The sequence below is a fragment of the Oncorhynchus masou genome, unplaced genomic scaffold (assembly GCF_036934945.1).
Source record: "Oncorhynchus masou masou isolate Uvic2021 unplaced genomic scaffold, UVic_Omas_1.1 unplaced_scaffold_33___fragment_6___debris, whole genome shotgun sequence".
Lineage (NCBI taxonomy): Eukaryota > Metazoa > Chordata > Actinopteri > Salmoniformes > Salmonidae > Oncorhynchus > Oncorhynchus masou.
The window spans coordinates 156,029-183,496 of record NW_027016549.1 but is presented as its reverse complement, the minus strand read 5'-3'; the positions used below and the strand labels follow the sequence as shown (position 1 = coordinate 183,496).

Below are 27,468 nucleotides of genomic sequence, written 5' to 3'. Positions count from 1 at the left end.
TATTATTTTCTGGTTATGCTTCTTCTCTCCTCTCCATCAACCCCATGTCCTATTTCCCTAATTTTCTCACTGTTATTTCTCCCCCATGTTCCTCCTTGCCTTCCTCTTGAACTCTAAATATTTCCTTAATATCTTCTCCCTCTCTCTACTTTCTTCCCTCTATGTTTCTCCCTCTTTCCCTCTCTCTGGCCTTTCCCCCAATGCATCCTGGGTAGTGAAAGAAACTCTGGTGCCACTTAGTCACTAAACACACACAGCTCTGTTTCAGGGCCACTGAGTGCCAACATCTGTTTCCCGCGGACAGTAGTCATGTGGCATGCCAACCAGGCCTTGGCACACGCCACAAGAGAGTGGCAGTATAAGGGTGACACTCTTAAAACAGGCCTTGTTCTGTGTATGTGACTGTATCTGTTTTTTTTTCTGTGTGTGTCTCGAGGGACCAGGGTTATTTGAGGTTTTTATAAAGTGTATTTCATCTGCTGTCACTCACTCTTACCCCCCCCCCTTCTCTTTCACTCTCTCCAGAGTGATCGATCATGGTCATCTTTGGTCAGTCGGGTTGTGTTTGCGGCACTGTCAGGGGTCGTTGCATGGTGTTCATGTGAACAGTTTTCCGGTTTTATTGGTGAGCCTGCCGCATGAAGCACACTGTTAATGTCACGTTGGTATAAATGATTCAGGAGACAGGCGCAGGAATGCATAATAGTTTTTTTTTTATTACTCCCAAATTACGGCGTGCTGTGTGAAATGCACGGGGACGAAGACCAAAAAACACTATACAAAACACAGGGTTGAAACCCAAACAAAAGAGGAGTACCTCGAATAAATAACACAAGCGCACAATGATTTACACATGGGACAAGACCCGTAATCATCTGCACAATCCACAATGGGATGAATGCCAAAAAACAATAAACAGGTACTCACACACACCAACGGACATTGTAACAATAATCGACAGCACCATGGTAAACCAAGAACACACTTATACAGTTACTAATCACTAGGAATAGGGGCCAGGTGTGCGTAATGAATGTTCTGGACGGATCCATGACAGTTAAATCGTTGGCTCATGTCTTGTGACTGGGTTGGAATAGAAAACATGACTCCAAATGATACTTAACATTCCTGCACACTTTTTTTAAGTTTCACTTTTCTTACATACCCAATAGTTGACATTCATCAATATAGGGGACTATAGTTGTCATGAATAGAATACAATGTTCATGTGATTTTAGGTGTTAGTTTGGAGTGACTCAGATGAAACATTTCATTTGAATTATGAATGTTGATGTGGGATATGAGTTGATATCAGAGAGAGGATTAAGTGGTGACGCGATGCTGTGGGGTTTTTGAGGAGCTTAAAGTGGCTGTCTGCTAATTGGCAGGCTGGTTTCCTGGTCCTTGATTACAGCTAGCACAGGGTGTATTCAGCTGGAGAAGGTGAATTAGAGGGGGGGAATCAGCTCCCTGAAGGTCGACCACTTTTCACTGTTGACACGTTTCTGAATGGAGTGAAGGCAAGCTGATGGCTTAGTGCTGTGTACTGATTCCGTGCCAAGTTAGCGTAGAGAGGTAGAGAGGGCGTATACGCAGGAGATTCACAATGATGCAGGTTTAAGCTATGATCAGAGAGAGGGATCAGAGCATGTTTCCTCCACCAGAAAGGGTCGATGCAACTGCTTTTCCCGGTCATAGTGAACCCTGCCTGTGCTCAGAGCTCTTGGACTGGGTGTCTGGTTCCTTGCTGATTTCCTATTGGTAATGTAGCAGATGTGAACTCGGAGGCTAGTGAAGTGCTTGTGCATTTGCCAAATGATTGTGACGTCACCTGTCCTGTGATGTAAGAATTCAACTGTTGCGAATGTATCCTGCTATTCAGGAAAATCATTTTGACATACCAATAATCCAACATGTTAACATCCCATCATTCAAACATTCTCCAGACCAGCCCCATGCTGCAACCTGACTTTGCCGTAACCTAGCAACCATGGAAGGATGAGGCTCAGTGAAGCACAGCCAGAGTTCCAGCTGGTGTTCTCTGGTGTGTGTTTGTGTGTGTGTGTGTGTTTTCTTGTGTGTGTGTATGTGTGTGTGCTGGAATATATGCGTGTTCAGCTATTTAGCCTTCTTGTTAGCCTGTGTGTGCTAGGGGTAATGTGTGTGTGTGTGACAAAATATATGTGTGTCCAGCTCTTTAGCCTTCTTGTTAGCCTGTGTGTGCTAGGGGTAATATATGTGTGTGTGTTAGGGTAATGGATGAGCTTAGTGGAAATGAGCGCTTGTCTCAGTCCTGCAGCGAAGATCAATATCAACCATACATTCATCTCTAATTACCACAGCAGGGCTCACATGAACACACACACACACACACAAGTTCTCAGCCTTGACTAAGAGCACACACATCCCCTTCTAATGCAATGTCTGATGGCTAGCTACTTCGTGATTGCCGTGTCTGTTATTTTGAGAAAATAAAATGTCAGGTATTCCTTGGTAATGAGGCCTTCTGACATCAATGGGACATCCTGGTTAAATAAAGGTTAATATTTAAATAAAAACATTCAATTGTCTCCACTTTATACACAAAGGATACAAGAACTGTGTGATTATTGACTCCACTCAACATTCTGTAACATCGACTTCCCTTTCAGCCACAGTGGAGACTCATCTGTTAACCTGCAATGTACTGTACATTTGCTGTAGTTAACTATTTTTCTCTCTCTCTCTCTCTCTCTCTCTCTCTCTCTCTCTCTCTCTCTCTCTCTCTCTCTCTCTCTCTCTCTGTCTCTGTCTCTGTCTCTCTCTGTCTGTCTGTCTCTCTCTCTCTCTCTCTCTCTCTCTCTCCCCCCCTGTGTCAGTGTTGAGTATAGGAGAAGGAGGTTTCTGGGAGGGCACGGTCAAGGGGAGAACAGGCTGGTTCCCTGCCGACTGTGTGGAAGAGGTTCAGATGAGACAGTATGACCCTCGGCTAGGTAAGGACTGGAGAACACACACACGGGCATACACAACATACACTCTCACTATTCACTGGGTGAACTTACTTGGGTGACCGAGCCCTGTCCACAGGGTGGTGGAACTATGGGTGCTGTCCACAGTGCTGAACAGGCTGGTGGAACTATGGGCGCTGTCCACGGTGCTGAACAGGCTGGTGGAACTATGGGTGTTTGGTCACGGTGCTGAACAGGCTGGTGGAACTATAGGTGCTGTCCACGGTGCTGAACAGGCTGGTGGAGCTATAGGTGCTGTCCACAGTGCTGACTCAGCCCTGTATGTACAATATTATGTATGCTGACCTCTAATATTTATACCCTGACTGCGGACACACACAAACAAATGCATGCACGCACATTCACGCGCACACACACACGCACGCACGCACGCACGCACGCACGCACGCACGCACACACACACACACACACACACACACACACACACACACACACACACACACACACACACACACACACACACACACACACACACACACACACACACACACACACACACACACACACACACCTGAAGATGCCCACAAACACATGATCTACTCTCACATACTCTGTTGAGGAGGTGTCTCACTCAGAAAGAAGTTAAAAAGAGCTCATAAAAAGACATGGGGGAAAACATACAGGTACCTGCCAAAATAATGGCAACACTTGAGTCTTAGTCACCAGGTCTCAACCCAATTGAACACTTATGGGAGATTCTGTAGCGGCGCCTGTGTTAGCGATTTCCACCACTATTCTCGTGGAAGAATGTTGTCGCATCGCTCCAATAGAGTTCCAGAGAAAAGTAGAATCTATGCCAAGGTGCATTGAAGCTGTCCTAGCTCGTGGTGGCCCTTATGTTGGTGTTTCCTTTATTCTGGCAGTTACTTGTATATGTTGCATTCATTAATGTACTCTCTATCTCTGCATGTTTAGAGTAACAGTCAATACGTACACTATACATTGATTATCGGAAAGTAATCAGACACCTTCAATTTTTCCACATTTTGTTACATTACAGCCTTATTCTAAAATGTCTTAAATATTTTTTTGCCCTCATCAATCTACACACAATACCCCATAATGACAGTGAAAACAGGTTTTTGATATTTTAGCAAATGTATTAAAAAAGTTAAAAAACTATTCAGACCCTTTGCTATGAGACTTGAAATTGAGCTCAGGTGAATCCGGTTTCCATTGATCATCCTTCAGATGTTTCTACAACTTGTTTGGAGTCCACCTGTGGTAAATTTAATTGATTGGAGATGATTTTGAAAGGTCTCACAGTTGATAGTGCATGTCAGAGCAAAAACCAAGCCATGGCCGCCCGGCCAAACTGAGCAATCGGGGGAGAAGGGCCTTGGTCAGGGAGGTGACGGAGCTTCAAAGTTCCTCTGTTGAGATGAGAGAACCTTCCAGAAGGACAACCATCTTTGCAGCACTCCACAAATCAGGCCTTTATGGGAGAGGGGCCAGACTGAAGTCTCTCCTCAGTAAGAGGCACGTGGAGGCATCTCTGGTCTGATGAAACCTAGACTGAACTCCAAGCATCACTTCTGGAGGAAACCAGGTACCGCTCATCACCTGGCCAATATTATTTATACGGTGAAGCATGGTGGTGGCAGCATCTTGCTATGAGGACGTTTTTCAGAAGCAGGGACTGGGAGACTAGCTAGGACAAGGGAAAAATGAATGGAGCAAATTACAGAGAGATCCTTGATGAAAACCTGTTTCAGACTGGGGCAAAGGTTCACATTTGGGTCTGAATACTTATGTAAATGTGATATTTCTATTTAATCTGAAAACTTTCTGCATAAACTGTATCTACAAAGGTATGTGGACACCCCTTCAAATGAGTGGATTTGGTACTGACAGGTGTATAAATCGACAGCACAGCCATGCAATCGCCATCATTTTTTGGCACAATGACGCTGACAGAGATGGTCGCCTCACTTTGAGTCCTTAGGAAACTATGCAACATTTTGTTTTTTTTCTGTATTATTTCTTACATTGTTACCCCAGAAAATCTTAATTCTTATTACATACATCCGGGAAGAACTATTGGATATAAGAGCAACGTCAACTTACCAACATTTACGACCAGGAATCCGACTTTCCCGAAGCAGATCCTCTGTTTGGACCATCACCCAGGACAATGGATCTAATCCCAGAAGCCAACCCAAAATGACGACACCGCAGAAGGGACCGACAGAGCAGCCAACTGGTCAGGCTCCTTGGACGTGCTCATCGCCCATCGCTCCAGAGTATACTACTCACCAATGTCCAGTCTCGTGACAACAAGGTAGATGAAATTCAAGCAAGGGTTGCCTTCCAGAGAGACATCAGAGATTGTAACATTCCCTGTTTCACGGAAACATGGCTCTCTCGGGATATGTTGTTGGAATCGGCTCAGCCACACCTCTCTGGGAAGATGAAGGGCAGGGGTGTATGCTTCATGATTAACGACTCATGGTGTAATCAGAACAACATACAGGAACTCAAGTTCTTATGCTCACCTGACCTAGAATTCCTTACAATCAAATGTCGGCCATATTATCCCCAAAGAGAATTCTCGTCAGTTATCATCACAGCTGTATACATTGCCCCTCAAGCAGACACCACAACGGTCCTCAAGGAACTTCACTGGATTCTATGTAAACTGGAAACCATATATCCTGAGGCTGCATTTATTGTAGTTGGGGATTTTCACCAAGCAAAATTGAGAACAAGGCTACCTAAATTATTTTAGAATATTGATTGCAGTACTTAGGGGGTAATACACTCGATCACTCCTACTCTAACTTCCGCAATGCATACAAAGCCCTCCCCCGCCCTCCCTTTGGCAAATCCAACTACAGCGCCATCTTGCTCCTAGCATCTTATAGGCAGAAACTCAAACAGGATGTAACAGGGACTAGAACCATTCAACGCTGGTCTGACCAATTGGAATCCACGCTTCAAGACTTGGTGAGTGAGTTTATAAGGAAGTGCATTGGAGATGTTGTACCCACTGTGACTATTAAAACCTACCGTAACCAGAAACTGTGTATGGATGGCGGCATTCGCGCCAAACGGAAAGCACAAACCACCGCATTTAACCATGGAAAGAGCTCTGGGAATATGGCTGAATATAAACTCTGTAGTTAGTCCCTCTGCAAGGCAATCAAACAAGCGAAATTACGGAACAGGGACAAAGTGGAGTCGCAATTCAACGGCTCAGACACGAGACGTATGTGGCAGGGTCTATAGGAAATCACGGACTACAAGAAGAAAACCAGCCACGTCACGGACACCGACGTCACACTTCCAGACAAACTAAACACCTTCTTTGCCCGCTTTGAGGATAATGCAGTGCCACCGTCACGGCAATCTAACAAGGACTGTGCCCCCCCTCTCCTTCTCCGTGGCTTGAGTAAAACATTTAAACGTATGAACCCTCACAAGGCTGCATCCCGAGCCGCGTTCTCAGAGCATGCGCAGACCAGCTGGCTGACATATTCAAACGCTCCCTATCCCAGTCTGCTGTCACCACATGCTTCAAGATGGCCACCATTGTTCCTGTACCCACGAAGGCAAAGATAACTGAACTAAATGACTACCGCCCCATAGCACTCACTTTTGTCATCATGAAGTGCTTTGAGAGATTAGTCAAGGATCATATTACCTCCACCTTACCAATCACCCTAAACCCACTTCAATTTGCATACCGCCCCATCAGGTCCAAAGACGATGCAATCGCCATCACACTGCACACTGCCCTATCCCATCTGGACAAGAGGAATACATATGTAAGAATGCTATTCATTGACTACAGCTCAGCATTCAACACCATAGTTTCCTCCATACTCATCATCAAGCTGGAGGTCCTGGGTCTCAACCCCGCCCTATACAATTGGGTCCTGGACTTTCTGACGGGCCGCCCCAAAGGTGGTGTAAGTTGGAAACAACATCTCCACTTCACTGACCCCCAACACTGGGAACCCACAAGGATGTGTGCTCATCCCCCTCCTGTACTCCTTGTTCACCCACGACTGCCTGGCCATGCATGCCTCTAACTCAATCATCAAGTTTGCAGATGACACTACAGTAGTGGGCTTGATTACCAACAATGACGAGACAGCCTCCAGGAAGGAGGTGAGGGCCCTGGGAGTGTGGTGTGAGGAAAATAACCTCTCACTCAGAATCAACAAAATAAAGGAGATGATCGTGGACTTCAAGAAACAGCAGAGGGAGCACCCCTCTATCCACATCGAAGGGACAGCAATGGAGAAGGTGGACAGTATTAAGTTCCTAGGCATACACATCACATACAAACTGAAATGGTCCACCCCCACAGACAGTGTGGCGAGGAAGGCGCAGCAGCGCCTCTTCAACCTCGAGAGGCTGAAGAAATTTGGCTTGTCATCCAAACCCCTGTCAAACTTTTACAGATGCACAATCGGGAGCATTCTGTCGGTCTGTATCACAGCCTGGTATGGCAACTGCACTGCCTTCAACCACAAGGCTCTCCAGTGGATGGTGCAGTCTGGGCAAACTACCTGCCCTCCATGACACCTAAAGCATCCGATGTCACAGGAAGGCCAAAAAGATTATCAAGGACAACAACCACCTGAGCCACTGCCTGTTCACACTGCCACCATCCGGAAAGTGAGGTCAGTACAGGTGTATCAAAGCAGGGACCGAGAGACTGAAAAACAGCTTCTATCTCAAGGCCATCAGACTGTTAAACAGCCATCACTAACTCAGAGAGGCTGCTGCATACATTGAGACAACAATCACTGGACACTTTTATAAATGGATCACAAGTCACTTTTTAAACAATGCCACTATAAATAATGCCACTTTAATAATGTTTACATATCTTACATTACTCATGTCATATGTACAGTATGTACTGTATTTTATACCATCTATTGCACCGTGCCTATGCCGCTAGCCCATCGCTCATCCATTTATTTACATGTACATGTTCTCTTTCAGCCCTTTAGATGTGTGTGTATTACAGCTGAAGTCGAAAGTTTACATTCACTTAGTTTGGAGTCATTAAAACTTGTTTTTATCAACCACTCCACAAATGTCTTGTTAACGAAATATAGTTTTGTCAAGTCAGTGCGGACATCTACTTTGTGCATGACACAAGTAATTTTTCCAACAAGTCAGTTTGTCAAATTTCTGTCCTGCTAGAGCTGCCCCGGTCACCTGTAAGTGCTGTTATTGTGAAGTGGAAACGTCTAGGAGCAACAATGGCTCAGAATGGGATCACCGAGTGCTGAAGCATGTAGTGCATAAAAATAGTCTATCCTCAGTTGCAACACTCACTACTGGGTTCAAATCCAAACAAATCAAATCAAATCAAATTTTATTTGTCACATACACATGGTTAGCAGATGTTAATGCGAGTGTAGCGAAATGCTTGTGCTTCTAGTTCCGACAATGCAGTAATAACCAACAAGTAATCTAACTAACAATTCCAAAACTAATTTCTTATACACAGTGTAAGGGGATAAACAATAAGTACATAAAGATATATGAATGAGTGATGGTACAGAGCAGCATAGGCAAGATACAGTAGATGGTATTGAGTACAGTATATACATATGAGATGAGTATGTAAACAAAGTGGCATAGTTAAAGTGGCTAGTGATACATGTATTACATAAGGATGCAGTAGATGATATAGAGTACAGTATATACGTATACATATGAGATGAATAATGTAGGGTATGTAAACATTATATTAGGTAGCATTGTTTAAAGTGGCTAGTGATATATTTTACATCATTTCCCATCAATTCCCATTATTAAAGTGTCTGGAGTTGAGTCAGTGTGTTGGCAGCAGCCACTCAATGTTAGTGGTTGCTGTTTAACAGTCTGATGGCCTTGAGATAGAAGCTGTTTTTCAGTCTCGGTCCCTGCTTTGATGCCCCTGCACTGACCTCACCTTCTGGATGATAGCAGGGTGAACAGGCAGTGGCTCGGGTGGTTGCTGTCCTTGATGATCTTTATGGCCTTCCTGTAACATCGGGTGGTGTAGGTGTCCTGGAGGGCAGGTAGTTTGCCCCCGGTGATGCGTTGTGCAGACCTCACTACCCTCTGGAGAGCCTTACGGTTGTGGGCGGAGCAGTTGCCGTACCAGGCGGTGATACAGCCCGATAGGATGCTCTCGATTGTGCATCTGGAGAAGTTTGTGAGTGCTTTTGGTGACAAGCCGAATTTCTTCAGCCTCCTGAGGTTGAAGAGGTGCTGCTGCGCATTCTTCACGACGCTGTCTGTGTGGGTGGACCATTTCAGTTTGTCCGTGATGCGTACGCCGAGGAACTTAAAACTTACTACCCTCTTCACTACTGTCATGTCGATGTGGGGGGGTGCTCCCTCTGCTGTTTCCTGAAGTTCACAATCATCTCCTTAGTTTTGTTGATGTTGAGTGCGAGGTTATTTTCCTGACACCACACTCCGAGGGCCCTCACCTCCTCCCTGTAGGCCGTCTCGTCGTTGTTGGTAATCAAGCCTACCACTGTTGTGTCGTCCGCAAACTTGATGATTGAGTTGGAGGCGTGCGTGGCCGCGCAGTCGTGGGTGAACAGGGAGTACAGGAGAGGGCTCAGAACGCACCCTTGTGGGGCCCCAGTGTTGAGGATCAGCGGGGTGGAGATGTTGTTGCCTACCCTCACCACCTGGGGGCGGCCCGTCAGGAAGTCCAGTACCCAGTTGCACAGGGCGGGGTTTGAGACCCAGGGTCTCGAGCTTGATGACGAGCTTGGAGGGTACTATGGTGTTAAATGCCGAGCTGTAGTCGATGAACAGCATTCTCACATAGGTATTCCTCTTGTCCAGATGGGTTAGGGCAGTGTGCAGTGTGGTTGAGATTGCATCGTCTGTGGACCTATTTGGGCGGTAAGCAAATTGGAGTGGGTCTAGGGTGTCAGGTAGGGTGGAGGTGATATGGTCCTTGACTAGTCTCTCAAAGCACTTCATGATGACGGAAGTGAGTGCTACCGGGCGGTAGTCGTTTAGCTCAGTTACCTTAGCTTTCTTGGGAACAGGAACAATGGTGGACCTCTTGAAGCATGTGGGAACAGCAGACTGGTATAGGGATTGATTGAATATGTCCGTAAACATACCAGCCAGCTGGTCTGCGCATGCTCTGAGGGCACGGCCGGGGATGCCATATGGGCCTGCAGCCTTGCGAGGGTTAACACGTTTAAATGTTTTACTCACCTCGGCTGCAGTGAAGGAGAGACCGCATGTTTTCGTTGCAGGCCGTGTCAGTGGCACTGTATTGTCCTCAAAGCGGGCAAAAAAGTTATTTAGTCTGCCTGGGAGCAAGACATCCTGGTCCATGACTGGGCTGGTTTTCTTCTTGTAGTCCGTGATTGACTGTAGACCCTGCCACATATCTCTTGTGTCTGAGCCGTTGAATTGAGATTCTACTTTGTCTCTATACTGACGCTTAGCTTGTTTGATAGCCTTGCGGAGAGAATAGCTGCACTGTTTGTATTCGGTGATGTTACCAGTCACCTTGCCCTGATTAAAAGCAGTGGTTCGCGCTTTCAGTTTCACGCGAATGCTGCCATCAATCCACGGTTTCTGGTTAGGGAATGTTTTAATCGTTGCTATGGGAACGACATCTTCAACGCACGTTCTAATGAACTCGCACACCGAATCAGTGTATTCGTCAATGTTATTGTCTGTTGCAATACGAAACATGTCCCAGTCCACGTGATGGAAGCAGTCTTGGAGTGTGGAATCAGCTTGGTCGGACCAGCGTTGGACAGACCTCAGCGTGGGAGCTTATTGTTTTAGTTTCTGTCTGTAGGCAGGGATCAGCAAGATGGAGTCGTGGTCAGCTTTTCCGAAAGGAGGGCGGGGCAGGGCCTTATATGCGTCGCGGAAGTTAGAATAACAATGATCCAAGGTTTTGCCAGCCCTGGTAGCGCAATCGATATGCTGATGCAATTTAGGGAGTCTTGTTTTCAGATTAGCCTTGTTAAAATCCCCAGCTACAATGAATGCAGCCTCAGGATGTATGGATTCCAGTTTGCAAAGAGTCAAATAAAGTTCATTCAGAGCCATCAATGTGTCTGTTTGGGGGGGAATATATACGGCTGTGATTATAATCGAAGAGAATTCTCTTGGTAGATAATGCGGTCTACATTTGATTGTGAGGAATTCTAAATCAGGTGAACAGAAAGATTTGAGTTCCTGTATGTTTCTGTGATCACACCACGTCTCGTTAGCCATAAGGCAGACGCCCCCGCCCCTCTTCTTACCAGAAAGATGTTTGTTTCTGTCGGAGCGATGCGTGGAGAAACCCTCTGGCTGCACCGCCTCCGATAGCGTCTCTCCAGTGAGCCATTTTTCCGTGAAGCAAAGAACGTTACAGTCTCTGATGTCCCTCAGGAATGCTACCCTTGCTCGGATTTCATCAACCTTGTTGTCAAGAGACTGGACATTGGCGAGAAGAATGCTAGGGAGTGGTGCACGATGTGCCCGTCTCCGGAGTCTGACCAGAAGACCGCCTCGTTTCCCTCTTTTACGAAGTCGTTTTTTTGGGTCGCCGGCTGGGATCCATTCCGTTGTCCTGGTTGAAAGGCAGAACACAGCATCCACTTCGCGAAAGTCATATTCTTGGTCGTACTGATGGTGAGTTGACGCTGATCTTATATTCAGTAGTTCTTCTCGACTGTATGTAATGAAACCTAAGATGACCTGGGGTACTGATGTAAGAAATAACACGAGTTCCAAACTGCCTCTGGAAGCAACGTCAGCAAAATAACTGTTCGTAGGGATCTTCATGAAATGGGTTTCCATGGCCGAGCAGCCGCACACAAGCCTATGATCACCATGCACAATGCCAAGCGTCAGCTTGCTGCCATTGAACTTTGGAGCAGTGGAAACGTGTTCTCTGGAGTGATGAATCACACTCCACTATCTGGCAGTCCGACAGAAGAATCTTGGTTTGGCAGATTCCATGAGAAAGCTGCCTGCCCCAATGCATAGTGCCAACTGTAAAGTGTGGTGGAAGAGGAATAATGGTCTCGGGCTGTTTTTCATGGTTCAGGCTTGGCCCCTTATTTCCAGTGAAGTGAAATCTTAACGCTACAACATGCAATGACATTCTAGATGATTCTGTACTTCCAACTTTGTGGCAACAGTTTAGGGAATACCTTTCCTGTTTCAGAAGGACCATGCCCCTGTGTACAAAGCGAGGTACATACAGAAATGGTTTGTCGAGATCGGTGCGGAGGTACTTGACTGGCCTGCACAGAGCCCTGACCTCAACTTCCATCGGACACCTTTGGTATGAATTGGAATGCCGACTATGAGCCAGGCCTAATCACCCAACATCAGTGCCCGACCTCACTAATGCTGGTGTGGTTGAATGGAAGTGAGTCCCCGCAACCATGTTCCAACATCTAATGGAACACCTTCCCAGAAGATTGGAGGCTGTTATGGCAGCAAAGGGGAGACCGACTCCATATTAATGCCCATGATTTTGGAATGAGATGTTCGATGAGCACACGTCCACATACTTTTGGTCATGTCATTCAGGGGTCAGTATCTATCCAGTCATATCGTCAATCTTTGTAGATTCATTTGTAATGTTTTCTTGAATGTGATTTTTTTTCCCCACTGTGTCTGGAGAGGGTTTTGTGAAAATAGGTGTTGAGGAATGTATGTTGTCTTGCCCCCCCCCCCATTCCCTGAGGAATCCTGCCGCTTTATGGGATAAGGAGGTGAGGAGGGGTGAGGAGAGAGTGCCTGGGTGAGAGTGCAAGAAGCTGAGAAAAGGGAGGTGTCTAAACACAGGAGGCAGTGAGAAAGTGAAGGAGAAGAATAAGGGAGAAAGGACAGAGGAGAAGAAATTAATGAGGCAACTTTATTTTTCTCCGCTCTCCTTCCTGTCTTTCCTTATTCCCTCTCCTCTCTCGCTGTTTCCCCCTCTCCCTCCCTCATCTCCCTCTCTCTTCTCTACTTGTATTTGCATTTCTCTCCTCCCTTATCTCTCTCTCTCTCCTCTATTTATCTCTTCCCCCTCCTCTCTCTTAATTTCCCTCCCTCCACTTCTCCTTCTCATTCCATGTCCTTCACCCCTTTCCACTGGGAATTGAAGTACAGAAACGCATATCTTTTTTTAGATTGTTTAATATTAACTCAGCAAATGATTTTGGTGCAATAAATAAGTCTAGCTAAATAGATAATGCTCAACAGTTAAGGATATACAGTTGTTTTTGCAGGAATTTGATGTATCCTAGGATACTTCAACGGTAATGAAATAATAGATAACACACTAGAGGACACACACACAGAAAGACAATCGCACACAAACTCAGGCACACACATTCACACACGTAGACACAAGCATGCACACACTCAGAAAAACACACACTTGTTTATCTGGTAAGCATTGAGGCATCACTGACAGTCATGGCAATATGTCTCAGCTCAGCTCAGTGAAGCAGGAAAGACAGCCTACAATTAACTAACCTAAACAACACTGCTCCCTGTGTCTGTGTGTGTGTGTGTGTGTGCGTGCGTGTGATTTTGTGTGTGTGTGCACATAATGTTTTACCCATGTGTTTTACCCGTGTATGCGTGAGTGTGTAGTTGTGTAGTTGTGTAGTTGTATTGAAATCTGAATGTGGGTTTGTGAGTAACTGACTGTGTGCTGCAGGGTCTCTTATACATCACCCTGTGCCGTGACTCTCACTGTCTCATCCCCCTTAATCTATCCAACTGTCTTTGTCTCTCTTTCCCCCTCTGTCTCTTTCTCTCTCTCCTCCCATTCTATCCCTTTCCACCTCTGTTGATTTGGTGATAAGATTTTAGTCAGGGTCAGAGAGAGAGAGATAGAGAGAGGGAGAGAGATAGGGGGATGGATAGGGGTAGCATTAAGGCTAGGGTCAGGCCATCAGTGAATCTGTTGTTATTTATTGTGACTCCTCTCCCGCTCTCACACACACACACATGCACACGCAGACACACACACACACAGACACACACACACACACACACACACACACACACACACACACACACACACACACACAGACACACCTGCGCACAACCACATCGCCAAGGGGACATTAATCTGGGGATGACATTTTATCATTTACTGCAGGTAGGAGAGAGATTAAAAAAGGGAGAAAGAGATTATTGGAGAGAAGGAAGGGGGAGAGGACAGAGGGATGAAGGGAAGGGAAAGAGAAGGGGAGAAGGGGGGAGAGACTGATGGAGAGAATGAGAGCGAGAAAGAAAAGGATATTGATCGAATTCATTAACTCAACAATGAGTGATGTATTTAACATTTACATTAGAGTTATTTAGAGTATGCTCTTATCCAGAGTGACTTACAGTTAGTGCATTCATTCAGCTAGGTGGGACAACCACAGATCTCAGTCGTAATTTAATTTTTTAAGTAGCTATCAGGAAAGTCAGAGCTAGTAAGGGGGAATAGAGGGGGGGGGATGTGGGATTATTTAAGATCATCTTTGAAGAGGTAAGGTTTCAGATGTTTTCGGAAGATGGACAAGGACTCTGCTGTCCTAGCTTCAGGGGGAAGCTGGTTCCACCATTGGGGTGCCACGATAGAAAATAACATTGACGAGGCTTAGCGGGAGGTCAGTGGTGGGAGGTCCAAGAGACCAGAGGTGGCAGAACAGAGTACTCGGTTGGGGTGTAGGATTTGAGCATAGCCTGAAGGTAGGGAGGGGCAGTTCCTCTTCCTGTTCCGTAGGAAAGTACCATGTTCTTGTAGTGGATGCAAGCTTTGACTGGATGTCAGTGGAGTGTCCGTAGGACAGGGGGAAACTTAGGGGGATTGAATGCCAGGCACGCTGCATCGTTCTGGATAAGTTGCAGGGGTTTGTTGGCACAAGTGGGGAGCCCAGCCAACAACGAGTTGCAGTAGTCCAGATGGGAGATGACAAGTGCCTGGATTAGGACCTGCGCTGCTTCCTGTGTGAGGTAGGGTCGTACTCTACGGATGTTGTAAAGCTTGAACCTGCAGGAGCGAGTCACTGCTTTGATGTTTGCAGACAACAACAGGGTGTTGTCCAGGCTCAAGGTTCTTTGCACTCTGGGAGGCAGACACCGTGGGGTTGTCAACCATGATGGAGAGGTCTTGGAGCGGACATGGCTTGCCCGGGAGGAATACACGCTCCTTCTTGTCAAGGTTGAGCTTGTGGTGGTGGGCTGACATCCAAGCTGAGATATCTACCAGGAACGCAAAGAAGGGGGGGGGAAAGAGAAAAGTAATTGAGTGTCATCTGCATAGCAATGACAGGAAATACCATGTGAGGTTATAACAAAGTAAATTGACTTGTGTATAGAGAGAAGAGGGCCGAGAACTGAGCCCTGTGGGACACCAGTAGTGGGAATATGTGGTGCAGTCACAGATCCTCTCCATATCACCTGGTATGAGCGACCTAACAGGCGTGTCTCCAGCCCGGAACCACCAGTGCCAGCACCACGTACCAGGCTTCCTGTGCGTCTCCAGAGTCCAGTACAGTATAGCTTCACGTTAGTTTTGTTATTTTGTATAGTTTGTTTAAGTGTTCTTCGTCTTATTAAAGAACCTGTATTCATATCACGCTGCGCCTTGGTCTCCTCCATACGAACGTGACATTGCTTTTACACTGCAATGACTGCATAATTTTACACTCCGATTTAATTCTGACACTAGAGCTCATTGACTCCTCATAATGTTGAAAATACTCACCCGGGGGTTATAATAAGTCAACACTGTCATTTTTACACCCCCTTCTTTACTGTGTAGGGTCGAAGAAGCAGAATCATGAGAAATGAGGGAGAATGATTTAGCAGAAGGGAGAGATTATAAGATAGAAGAGGAGAGAGTAGTGAAAGAGTGAGGGAAGATTGTGATGGCGCATGACCATCTGGGTACGGGCTGAGTGTGTAACGGCTTTCGTCGTCGGAAGAGTAGGAGGACCAAAGCACAGCGTGGTAAGTATTCATGTTTGTTTATTGAACTGAACACTAATACAAAATAACAAGAGAATAAATTAAACCGAAACAGTCCCGAAAGGTGCAAACACTAAACAGAAAATAACTACTCACAAAACCCATGTGGGAAAAAGCTACCTAAGGATGGTTCCCAATCAGAGACAACGATAGACAGCTGTCCCTGATTGAGAACCATACCCGGCCAAAACAAAGAAATACAAAACATTGAAAAAGGACATAGAATGCCCACCCAAATCACACCCTGACCAAACCAAAATAGAGACAGAAAACGCTCTCTACGGTCAGGGCGTAACAGAGTGGTTAGGTTTGGAGGAAATGGAGACAGAAGGCTCTCTACGGTCAGGGCGTGACAGAGTGGTTAGGTTTGGAGGAAATGGAGACAGAAGGCTCTCTACGGTCAGGGCGTGACAGAGTGGTTAGGGTTGGAGGAAAGGGAGACAGAAAACGCTCTCTACGGTCAGGGCGTGACAGAGTGGTTAGGGTTGGAGGAAAGGGAGACAGAAAACGCTCTCTACGGTCAGGGCGTGACAGAGTGGTTAGGGTTGGAGGAAAGGGAGACAGAAGGCTCTCTACGGTCAGGGCGTGACAGAGTGGTTAGGGTTGGAGGAAATGGAGACAGAAAACGCTCTCTACGGTCAGGGCGTGACAGAGTGGTTAGGGTTAGAGGAAAGGGAGACAGAAAACGCTCTCTACGGTCAGGGCGTGACAGAGTGGTTAGGGTTAGAGGAAATGGAGACAGAAAACGCTCTCTACGGTCAGGGCGTGACAGAGTGGTTAGGGTTGGAGGAAAGGGAGACAGAAAACGCTCTCTACGGTCAGGGCGTGACAGAGTGGTTAGGGTTAGAGGAAAGGGAGACAGAAAACGCTCTCTACGGTCAGGGCGTGACAGAGTGGTTAGGGTTGGAGGAAATGGAGACAGAAAACGCTCTCTACGGTCAGGGCGTGACAGAGTGGTTAGGGTTGGAGGAAATGGAGACAGAAAACGCTCTCTACGGTCAGGGCGTGACAGAGTGGTTAGGTTTGGAGGAAAGGGAGACAGAAGGCTCTCTACGGTCAGGGCGTGACAGAGTGGTTAGGGTTGGAGGAAAGGGAGACAGAAAACGCTCTCTACGGTCAGGGCGTGACAGAGTGGTTAGGTTTGGAGGAAATGGAGAGAGAAGGCTCTCTACGGTCAGGGCGTGACAGAGTGGTTAGGTTTGGAGGAAATGGAGACAGAAGGCTCTCTACGGTCAGGGCATGACAGAGTGGTTAGGGTTGGAGGAAAGGGAGACAGAAAACGCTCTCTACGGTCAGGGCGTGACAGAGTGGTTAGGTTTGGAGGAAATGGAGACAGAAGGCTCTCTACGGTCAGGGCGTGACAGAGTGGTTAGGGTTGGAGGAAAGGGAGACAGAAGGCTCTCTATGGTCAGGGCGTGACAGAGTGGTTAGGTTTGGAGGAAATGGAGAGAGAAGGCTCTCTACGGTCAGGGCGTGACAGAGTGGTTAGGTTTGGAGGAAATGGAGACAGAAGGCTCTCTACGGTCAGGGCGTGACAGAGTGGTTAGGGTTGGAGGAAAGGGAGACAGAAGGCTCTCTACGGTCAGGGCGTGACAGAGTGGTTAGGGTTGGAGGAAAGACAGACAGAAAACACTCTCTACGGTCAGGGCGTGACAGAGTGGTTAGGGTTGGAGGAAAGACAGACAGAAAACACTCTCTACGGTCAGGGCGTGACAGAGTGGTTAGGGTTGGAGGAAAGGGAGACAGAAAACGCTCTCTACGGTCAGGGCGTGACAGAGTGGTTAGGTTTGGAGGAAAGGGAGACAGAAGGATCTCTACGGTCAGGGCGTGACAGAGTGGTTAGGGTTGGAGGAAAGGGAGACAGAAGGCTCTCTACGGTCAGGGCGTGACAGAGTGGTTAGGTTTGGAGGAAAGGGAGACAGAAAACGCTCTCTACGGTCAGGGCGTGACAGAGTGGTTAGGGTTGGAGGAAAGGGAGACAGAAAACGCTCTCTACGGTCAGGGCGTGACAGAGTGGTTAGGGTTGGAGGAAAGGGAGACAGAAAACGCTCTCTACGGTCAGGGCGTGACAGAGTGGTTAGGGTTAGAGGAAATGGAGAGAGAAGGCTCTCTACGGTCAGGGCGTGACAGAGTGGTTAGGGTTAGAGGAAATGGAGAGAGAAGGCTCTCTACGGTCAGGGCGTGACAGAGTGGTTAGGGTTGGAGGAAAGGGAGACAGAAGGCTCTCTACGGTCAGGGCGTGACAGAGTGGTTAGGGTTGGAGGAAAGGGAGACAGAAAACGCTCTCTACGGTCAGGGCGTGACAGAGTGGTTAGGGTTGGAGGAAAGGGAGACAGAAAACGCTCTCTACGGTCAGGGCGTGACAGAGTGGTTAGGGTTGGAGGAAAGGGAGACAGAAAACGCTCTCTACGGTCAGGGCGTGACAGAGTGGTTAGGTTTGGAGGAAAGGGAGACAGAAAACGCTCTCTACGGTCAGGGCGTGACAGAGTGGTTAGGGTTGGAGGAAAGGGAGACAGAAAACGCTCTCTACGGTCAGGGCGTGACAGAGTGGTTAGGGTTGGAGGAAAGGGAGACAGAAAACGCTCTCTACGGTCAGGGCGTGACAGTGTGTTTAGGGTTAGAGGAAAGGGAGACAGAAAAGGAAACAAAGTTGTGATCAGAGACTTGGAGCGGGGTTTCAGTTAGATTAGAAGGCGAAAAGCCTCTAGTACAAAGGAGGTCAAGCGTATTGCCTGCCTTGCGAGTAGGAGGGGACTGGGAAAGGGTGAGGTCAAAGAGGCAAGGAGGGGAAAGAGAGAGTTGGAAAGAAATGTATCAAAGGCTCCCAGTTGAAAAGATGTGAGCAATTATCAGAAAATTAGCTTATCAAGGTGTCAAGCTCATTGAGGAACTCTCTAAGGGCACCTGGTGGGCGATAGATGACAATAATGTTTGTCACCTATCGCTTGAGTGGACAAGTGACAGTGAAAGCATGGAATTCAAATTAGGAGATTGGCAGGTGAGGGAGGGAGAAATTTCCACTTAGTAGAAATGAGTGCCACCACTGCAACGACCAAATGCTCTCGGACTATGAGAGAAAACGTAGTCAGATGAAGAGAGAGAAACTGGAGTAGGAGTGTTCACTGGTGTGATCCATGTCTCCGTCAGTCTAGAGACTGAAGGGCAGCATACAGTAGGCTAAGATCAAATCGGCATTCCATTGCGCGCAGGGTACACAAAATTAGAAGGGTTGGAGCCAAGGGGTGGGGGAGCATCTGTAAAACCTATAGGGAGAGGAGTGAGCAGAAAGTTACCAAAGCTACAAAAGAGCAAAATGAGATCATCTGAAAATAACTAGGTAAGATACTCAAGTGAGAGAGTGGTGTGGTGGAGCCCTCCTCTCTTTCCTTCCTCAAATAAATCAGCAGAACAACTCGCAGAACCATCTTTTTTTCAGCTTCAAGCTGCTGCCGTGGTTGTATAGGTGTTTGCATTTGTTTGTAGGTGTGCGTGTGACTTAACATGGGGATCTCAAAACTTTTTAATCTAAGTTGTGTTACTGACCGTTTTAGCTACTATTTAGTTTAGGTAACCAGGTTTGACATTTCTTAATGGTTTATTTATCTAATTTCTTTCTCTCTTTTCCTCCCTCCTTCTTCCCTTTCATCTCTTTCCCCCTTTGTCCCCTTATTCGCTCCATCCCTGTCTCCATCCCTGTTTCCATCCCTGTCTCCATCCCTGTCTCCATCGCTGTCTCCATCCCTGTCTCCATCCCTGTCTCCATCCCTGTCTCCATCCCTGCCTCCATCGCTGTCGCCATCCCTGTCTCCATCCTTGCCTCCATCCCTGTCTCCATCCTTGCCTCCATCCCTGTCTCTATCCCTGTCTCCATCCCTGTCTCCATCCCTGCCTCCATACATGTCTCCACCCCTGTCTCCATCGCTGTCTCCATCCCTGTCTCCATCCCTGTCTCCATCCCTGCCTCCATCCCAGTCTCCATCCCTGTCTCCATCGCTGTCTCCATCCCTGTCTCCATCCCTGTCTCCATCGCTGTCTCCATCCTTGCCTCCATCCCTGTCTCCATCCCTGTCTCCATCCCAGTCTCCATCCCTGTCTCCATCGCTGTCTCCATCCCTGTCTCCATCCCTGTCTCCATCCCTGCCTCCATCCCTGTCTCCATCGCTGTCTCCATCCCTGTCTCCATCCTTGCCTCCATCCCTGTCTCCATCCTTGCCTCCATCCCTGTCTCTATCCCTGTCTCCATCCCTGTCTCCATCCCTGCCTCCATCCCTGTCTCCATCCCTGTCTCCATCCTTGCCTCCATCCCTGTCTCCATCCCTGCCTCCATCCCTGCCTCCATCCCTGTCTCCATCCCTGTCTCCATCCCTGCTTCCATCCCTGTCTCCATCGCTGTCTCCATCCCTGCCTCCATACATGTCTCCACCCCTGTCTCCATCCCTGTCTCCATCCCTGTCTCCATCGCTGTCTCCATCGCTGTCTCCATCCCTGTCTCCATCGCTGTCTCCATCCCTGTCTCCATCCCTGTCTCCATCCTTGCCACCATCCCTGTCTCCATCCCTGTCTCCATCCTTGCCTCCATCCCTGTCTCCATCCCTGTCTCCATCCCTGTCTCCATCCTTGCCTCCATCCCTGTCTCCATCCCTGTCTCCATCCCTGCCTCCATCCCTGCCTCCATCCCTGTCTCCATCCCTGTCTCCATCCCTGCCTCCATACATGTCTCCATCGCTGTCTCCATCCCTGCTTCCATACATGTCTCCACCCCTGTCTCCATCCTTGTCTCCATCCCTGCCTCCATACATCTCTCCACCCCTGTCTCCATCGCTGTCTCCATCCCTGCCTCCATACATGTCTCCACCCCTGTCTCCACCCCTGTTTCCATCCCTGCCTCCATCCCTGTCTCCATCCCTGTCTCCATCCCTGCCTCCATACATGTCTCCATCGCTGTCTCCATCCCTGCTTCCATACATGTCTCCACCCCTGTCTCCATCCTTGTCTCCATCCCTGCCTCCATACATCTCTCCACCCCTGTCTCCATCGCTGTCTCCATCCCTGCCTCCATACATGTCTCCACCCCTGTCTCCACCCCTGTTTCCATCCCTGCCTCCATCCCTGTCTCCATCCCTGTCTCCATCCCTGCCTCCATACATGTCTCCACCCCTGTCTCCACCCCTGTTTCCATCCCTGCCTCCATTCCCTCCGTCCCTCCGTCCCTCCTCAGTGCTGACTAGTTGAATGACTCACAGACTTATGAATCACCAGTCAGATACAGACTGCTCTATTTTTAGCTGGGAGTCTCTCCTCCCTCCCCTTCCTCTATGTCTATACCTCACTCTCTAGCTCCTTCTCTACTCTCCTGGAATGGTAATCACAGGACCTCTGCAACAGGGGAGGAAAGGGAGTCATGGTTGAGAGAGAAAAGAAAAGAAGAGAGAGCAGGCAGAAGAAATAGTTGTGGGCATTGAGGAGGCATCACACACACAGATCTAATAACTAGCTAGGGCTGCATTTGATCCCAGAGCTCTGAGATGAGGCAGTAATAATGACATCATACAGAAGCTCTAAAGTGCTATGTTTACAAGGTCATGCACTTTAACACGCCTCTCTCCTGATGAGATGATGATATGATGAGATACTTTAGTACAAAGAGATGGACAAGAAGAAGAAATGAGATACAGACAACATAATACAATGCTAACAAATCTAATCGCCAAGTCAGTCAATGAATCATGCCATGACCTTAGGCAGATGTGTATAGGAGAACCCGATGAGACCAATACTCACTTTTTTTTAGGTAAATCCGAATCTCTGACAGACACAGCACTATTGATCCCATCTAGTTGTGATCACTGACAGCAATACATGTTTATGGGTTATTAGCCTCTGATGGAGGCAATATGCTAATTCTAAAACACGCACACACACACACTGTAAGTAACACTATTGGTCTTAGTGTTACCTGTAAGTCAGCAGAGATATTAGCATAGCCAGAGAGAGAGGGAGGAGAGAAAAGAAGAGAGATAAAGAGAGAAGAAGAAGAATGAGGGGGAGGGAGGGAGCAATTGTAGGAGGACATGTATTTAGCATGAATTATTATTTTTATTTAAAAAAAATGGGTGTGGGGTAGATCAGCTTTAATATTGCAGTTAGATTGTAGCTTCCATCAATGTAATTGTCTGCATCATTTCCAATCCCCCATATATTGTTAATGAAGACATCAAAACGATGAAATAACACAGATGGAATCATGTGGTAACCAAAAAAGTGTTAACCCTCCTGTGTTCCGGTCGAATTGGACCGATTTACAAGTTTTCAAGTTTACAAGTTATTTTATTCTGATTGTCATAAGGTTCCAGGACTTTGTCCACACAGGGCATCTGAACACACAAAATACATTTGGATGATATTCATAAAATTTGGGGTGTTTTATTTAACTTTTGTACACCTATGGTCTTCCCGGTCAAAAAATGACCGTTCATTAGAAATGAATGGGTGAGACTACAGTGTATAAAATTGAGTTCAGGCACATGCCCATTCATCAGATGGACACACTTCCTCTACCAGACCCCCACATGCATGTGTGTTTGAGCACACACACACCTCACTTCCCTTCTTGGTTTCCATGGCAACCCCCATGGGAACCTTTCCCCAATAGAATCTTTCCCTCACGGAAACCACACCTGTTGGCAATCTCACAAACAATCCTAACATTGTTTCAATAATATATAGAACTTTTCTCTCAGCTCTGGTATATAAAGCTTTTTTGAGGCCTTGCTCACAATTAATTCCGTGGCAGCATAATAGTATTGTGTGTTTTAGTTTATTAGTTAGTCAGACCAGGGTGTGACATGGGGTTATGTATTGTTTTTTCGTATTGGGGTTTGTAGTGTTTGGGATTGTAGTTGATTAGGGGTGTGTGTGTGTTATATAGGTTGGCTGCCTGAGGCGGTTCTCAATCAGAGTCAGGTGCTTCTCGTTGTCGCTAATTGGGAACCGTATTTAGGTAGCCTGTATTTCGCTTTGCATTTCGTGGGTGATTGTTCCTGTCTCTGTGTTAGTTTCACCAGTCAGGCTGTATTAGGTTTCGTTCTGTTTGTTGTTTTTTTGTATTTATTTTGTTATTCGTGTTAGTTCGTTCGTTGTGTCTTCACTAAATAAAACATGAGTAACTTACACGCTGCATTTCGGTCCGACTCTCCTTCAACTAAACAAGAACGTCGTTACAGAATCACCCACCAAACTCGGACCGAGCAGCGTGTCAACAGGCAGGAGCAGCGCAAAGAAGAGCCGCGCAAAGTGGAGCCTCGTTATAAGGATTTCTGGACATGGGAGGAAATCCTGGACGGAAGAGGACCCTGGGCTAAACCAGAAGAGTGTAGCCGCCCTAAAGCGCAGCAGGCGAATAGTAAACAGGAGCAGCGTGTCAACAGGCAGGAGCAGCGCAAACGGGAGCTACACGAGAAACAACAGAAGCAGCTTCAGTGGGAGAGGCTACACCATTTGGAGAATTGGACATGGGAGGAGGAACTGGACGGAAAAGGACCCTGCGCTCAGCCTGGTGATTATCGCCTCCCCAAGGAAGAATTAGAAGCGGCTAAAGCAGAGAGGCGCAAATATGAGGAGGCAGCATGGCGATGTGGATGGAAGCCCGAAAAGCAGCCCCAAATTTTTTTGGGGGGGGGGCTATCAGTGGGAGTGGCTGAGTCAGGAGATAGACCTGAGTCAACTCTCCCTGTTTATTGTGAAGAGCCAAGGAGGAGGTCAGAACCAGTGTTGGAGGTGAGCGAAGCAGAGACTGTGAAGGAGTTAATGGGAAAATTGGAGGAGAGTCTAATGAGGGAGTTGCTAGTTTGGTGCTTTAGATATAATATTCGGCCGACGGAGCGTGTCGGGGATTTGATGGCACCTGGGTCAGCACTCCATACTAGTCCTGAGGTGCGTGTTAGTCGGCTGGTGGAAAATGTGCCAGCCTCACGCACTAAGCCTCCTGAGTACCAGCCTAGCCTTGCACGTCCTGTGCCAGTCCTGCATTCAGGCTCTTCAGTACTCCTTCACGGTCCAGTCCATCCTGTGCCACCTTCACACACCAGTCCTCCGGTAGTAGCTCCTCACACCAGGCTTCCTGTGCCTGTCCTTTATCCAGAACCACCTCCACACCCCAGCCCTCCAGTAGCAGCTCCCTGCACTAGGCTTCCTGTGCGTGTCCTCGGCCAAATACCACCAGTGCCAGAACCACACATCAGGCCTTCAGTGCGCCTCGCCTGTTCAGCGTTTTCTCCCTCTCCTGCGCTGTCGGAGTCTCCCGTTTATTCAGCGGTTCTAGAGCCTTCCTCCTCTACAGCGTTGCCGGAGCCTCCTGTTTGTATAGAGCAGCCTGAGCTGCCAGTCTACATTAAGCAGCCAGAGCTGTCAGTTTGTATAGAGCAGCCTGAGCTGTCAGTCTACATTGAGCAGCCAGAGCTGTCAGTTTGCATAGAGCAGCCTGAGCTGCCAGTCTACCTTGAGCAGCCAGAGCTGTCAGTTTGCATAAATCAGTCTGAGCCGTCAGTCAGCATGAAGCAGCCAGATCTGCCAGTCAGCCAGACTCTTCCAGATCTGCCAGTCAGCCAGACCATTCCAGTCAGCCAGACTCTTCCAGATCTGCCAGTCAACCAGACTCTTCCAGATCTGCTAGTCTGCATGGAGTTGCCAGTCAGCATGAAGCAGCCAGATCTGCCAGTCAGCCAGACTCTTCAAGATCTGCCAGTCAGCCAGACCATTCCAGTCAGCCAGACTCTTCCAGATCTGCCAGTCAACCAGACTCTTCCAGATCTGCTAGTCTGCATGGAGTTGCCAGTCTGCATGGAGCTGCCAATCTGCAAGAAGCCGCCAGAGCTGTCAATCTGCATGGAGCAGCCTGAGCCGTCAGTCAGCATGAAGCAGCCAGATCTGCCAGTCAGCCAGACTCTTCCAGATCTGCCAGTCAGCCAGACCATTCCAGTCAGCCAGACTCATCCAGATCTGCCAGTCAACCAGACCCTTCCAGATCTGCCAGTCAGCCAGACTCTTCCAGATCTGCCAGTCATCCAGACTCTTCCAGATCTGCCAGTCAACCAGACCCTTCCAGATCTGCCAGTCAGCCAGACTCTTCCAGATCTGCCAGTCAGCCAGACTCTTCCAGATCTGCCAGTCATCCAGACTCTTCCAGATCTGCCAGTCATCCAGACTCTTCCAGATCTGCCAGTCAACCAGACCCTTCCAGATCTGCCAGTCAGCCAGACTCTTCCAGATCTGCCAGTCAGCCAGACTCTTCCAGATCTGCCAGACTCTTCCAGATCTGCCAGTCATCCATACTCTTCCAGATCTGCCAGTCATCCAGACTCTTCCAGATCTGCTAGTCAGCCAGGATCCGCCAGTAAACCAGGATCCGCCAGTCAGCCAGGATCCGCCAGTCAGCATGAAGCAGCCAGATCTGCCAGTCGGCCAGGATCCGCCAGTCAGCCAGGATCCGCCAGTCAGCCTGGATCTGCCGGATTCTACTTCCTGGCTGGGCTTTTTCTCAGTACTGGGCTTTTTCTCAGTACTGGGCTTTTTCTCAGTGCTGAGCTGCCCTTCTGTCCCGAGCTGCCCCTCTGTCCTGAGCTGCCCCTCTGTCCCGAGCTGCCCCTCAGTCCCGAGCTGCCCCTCAGTCCCGAGCGTTCCCTCAGTCCCGAGCTGCCTCAGTCCCGAGCTGCCCCTCAGTCACGAGCTGCTTTTCTATTATGTAGGGTTCTGGGTGAGGACTATTCGGCCATGGTCGGCGGTTAGGGTGGATTATCCATGGACGCGAAGGGGAGGAACATTGACATTTATGAAGTGGGGTCCACGTCCGGAGCCGGAACCGCCACCATGGACAGACGCCCACCCGGACCCTCCCTATGGTTTTGAGGTGCGTTCGGGAGTCCGCACCTTAGGGGGGGGGGGGGGTTCTGTCACGCCTTGGTCTTAGTATTGTGTGTTTTAGTTTATTAGTTAGTCAGACCAGGGTGTGACATGGGGTTATGTATTGTTTTTTCGTATTGGGGTTTGTAGTGTTTGGGATTGTAGTTGATTAGGGGTGTGTGTGTGTTATATAGGTTGGCTGCCTGAGGCGGTTCTCAATCAGAGTCAGGTGCTTCTCGTTGTCGCTGATTGGGAACCGTATTTAGGTAACCTGTATTTCGCTTTGCATTTCGTGGGTGATTGTTCCTGTCTCTGTGTTAGTTTCACCAGTCAGGCTGTATTAGGTTTCGTTCTGTTTGTTGTTTTTTTGTATTTATTTTGTTATTCGTGTTAGTTCGTTCGTTGTGTCTTCACTAAATAAAACATGAGTAACTTACACGCTGCATTTCGGTCCGACTCTCCTTCAACTAAACAAGAACGTCGTTACAATATCTTTGATCATGACACTGGTGAGGAGGAGAGAGTCCTTGTGAAACTTTGACACCAAGTCGTCTGTGATAAATAGCACAATATGTTTCATCTGAGCATTTGTTTTAGTCAAAACAATCCATACATTATGCTTTGTTTTACTCAAAACAATTAGTTGTATGAGCTCAGGTCAATGAGGCCTACAGGCCATAAAAAGCAAATAGAAGTTTAAAACTTGTAATTTTCACAAGAACTTAAGTTGATAAAAAGATCTAACACAACATTAGGTGATAATATATGTGTTATTATGGATTTATAATCAGCTATAATGGGGTGGTCATTTTGGACCGGGAACACAGAATTAATTAACATGAAACGAACACAACAGGAGGGTTAAACAAATCCTAATATATTTTAGTTTTTTGATTCTTCAAAGTAGCCACCCTTTGCCTCGTTAACAGCTGTGCACACTATTGGAATTCTCTCAACCAGCTCCACCTGGAATGTTTTTCCAACAGTCTTGAAGGAGTTTCCACATATGCTGAGCACTTGTTGGCTGCTTTTCCTTCATTCTGCGGTCCAACTCATCCCAAACCATCTCAATTGGGTTGAGGTCGGGTGATTGTGGAGACCAGGTCATCTGATGCAGCACTACATCACTCTCCTTCTTGGTCAAATAGCCCTTACACAGCCTGGAGGTGTGTTGGGTCATTGTCCTGTTGAAAAACAAATTATAATCTCACTAAGCGCAAACCAGATAGGATGGCGTATCGCTGCAGAATGCTGTGGTAGCCATGCTGGTTAAGTGTGCCTTGAATTCTATATAGATCACTGACAGTGTCACCAGCAAAGCACCCCCACACCATAACACCTCCTCCTTATTGCTTCATACGTTCACCTACACTGCGTCTCACAAAGACACTGAGGTTTGAACCAAAAATCTCATATTTGGACTCATCAGACCAAAGGACAGATTTCTACCAGTCTAATGTCCATTGTGTGTGTTTCCTGGCCCAAGCAAATCTCTTCTTCTTATTGGTTGCCTTTAGTAGTGGTTTCTTTGCAGCAATTCGACCGTGTTCTCTGAACAGTTGATGTTGAGAGGTGTCTGTTACTTGAACTCTGTGAAGCA

At 47.6% G+C, this 27,468-nt stretch overlaps 1 protein-coding gene across 1 annotated transcript in view; it reads left to right on the top strand.

The window, feature by feature from the left end:
* LOC135538744 (SH3 and multiple ankyrin repeat domains protein 3-like) overlaps positions 1-27,468 on the top strand; it is a 245,766-nt gene that overhangs the window by 183,312 nt on the left and 34,986 nt on the right. The window contains exon 13 of the mRNA XM_064964649.1: positions 2,859-2,972. Coding sequence (XP_064820721.1) covers positions 2,859-2,972 — 114 coding nt within the window. The remainder of the gene's footprint in view (positions 1-2,858; positions 2,973-27,468) is intronic.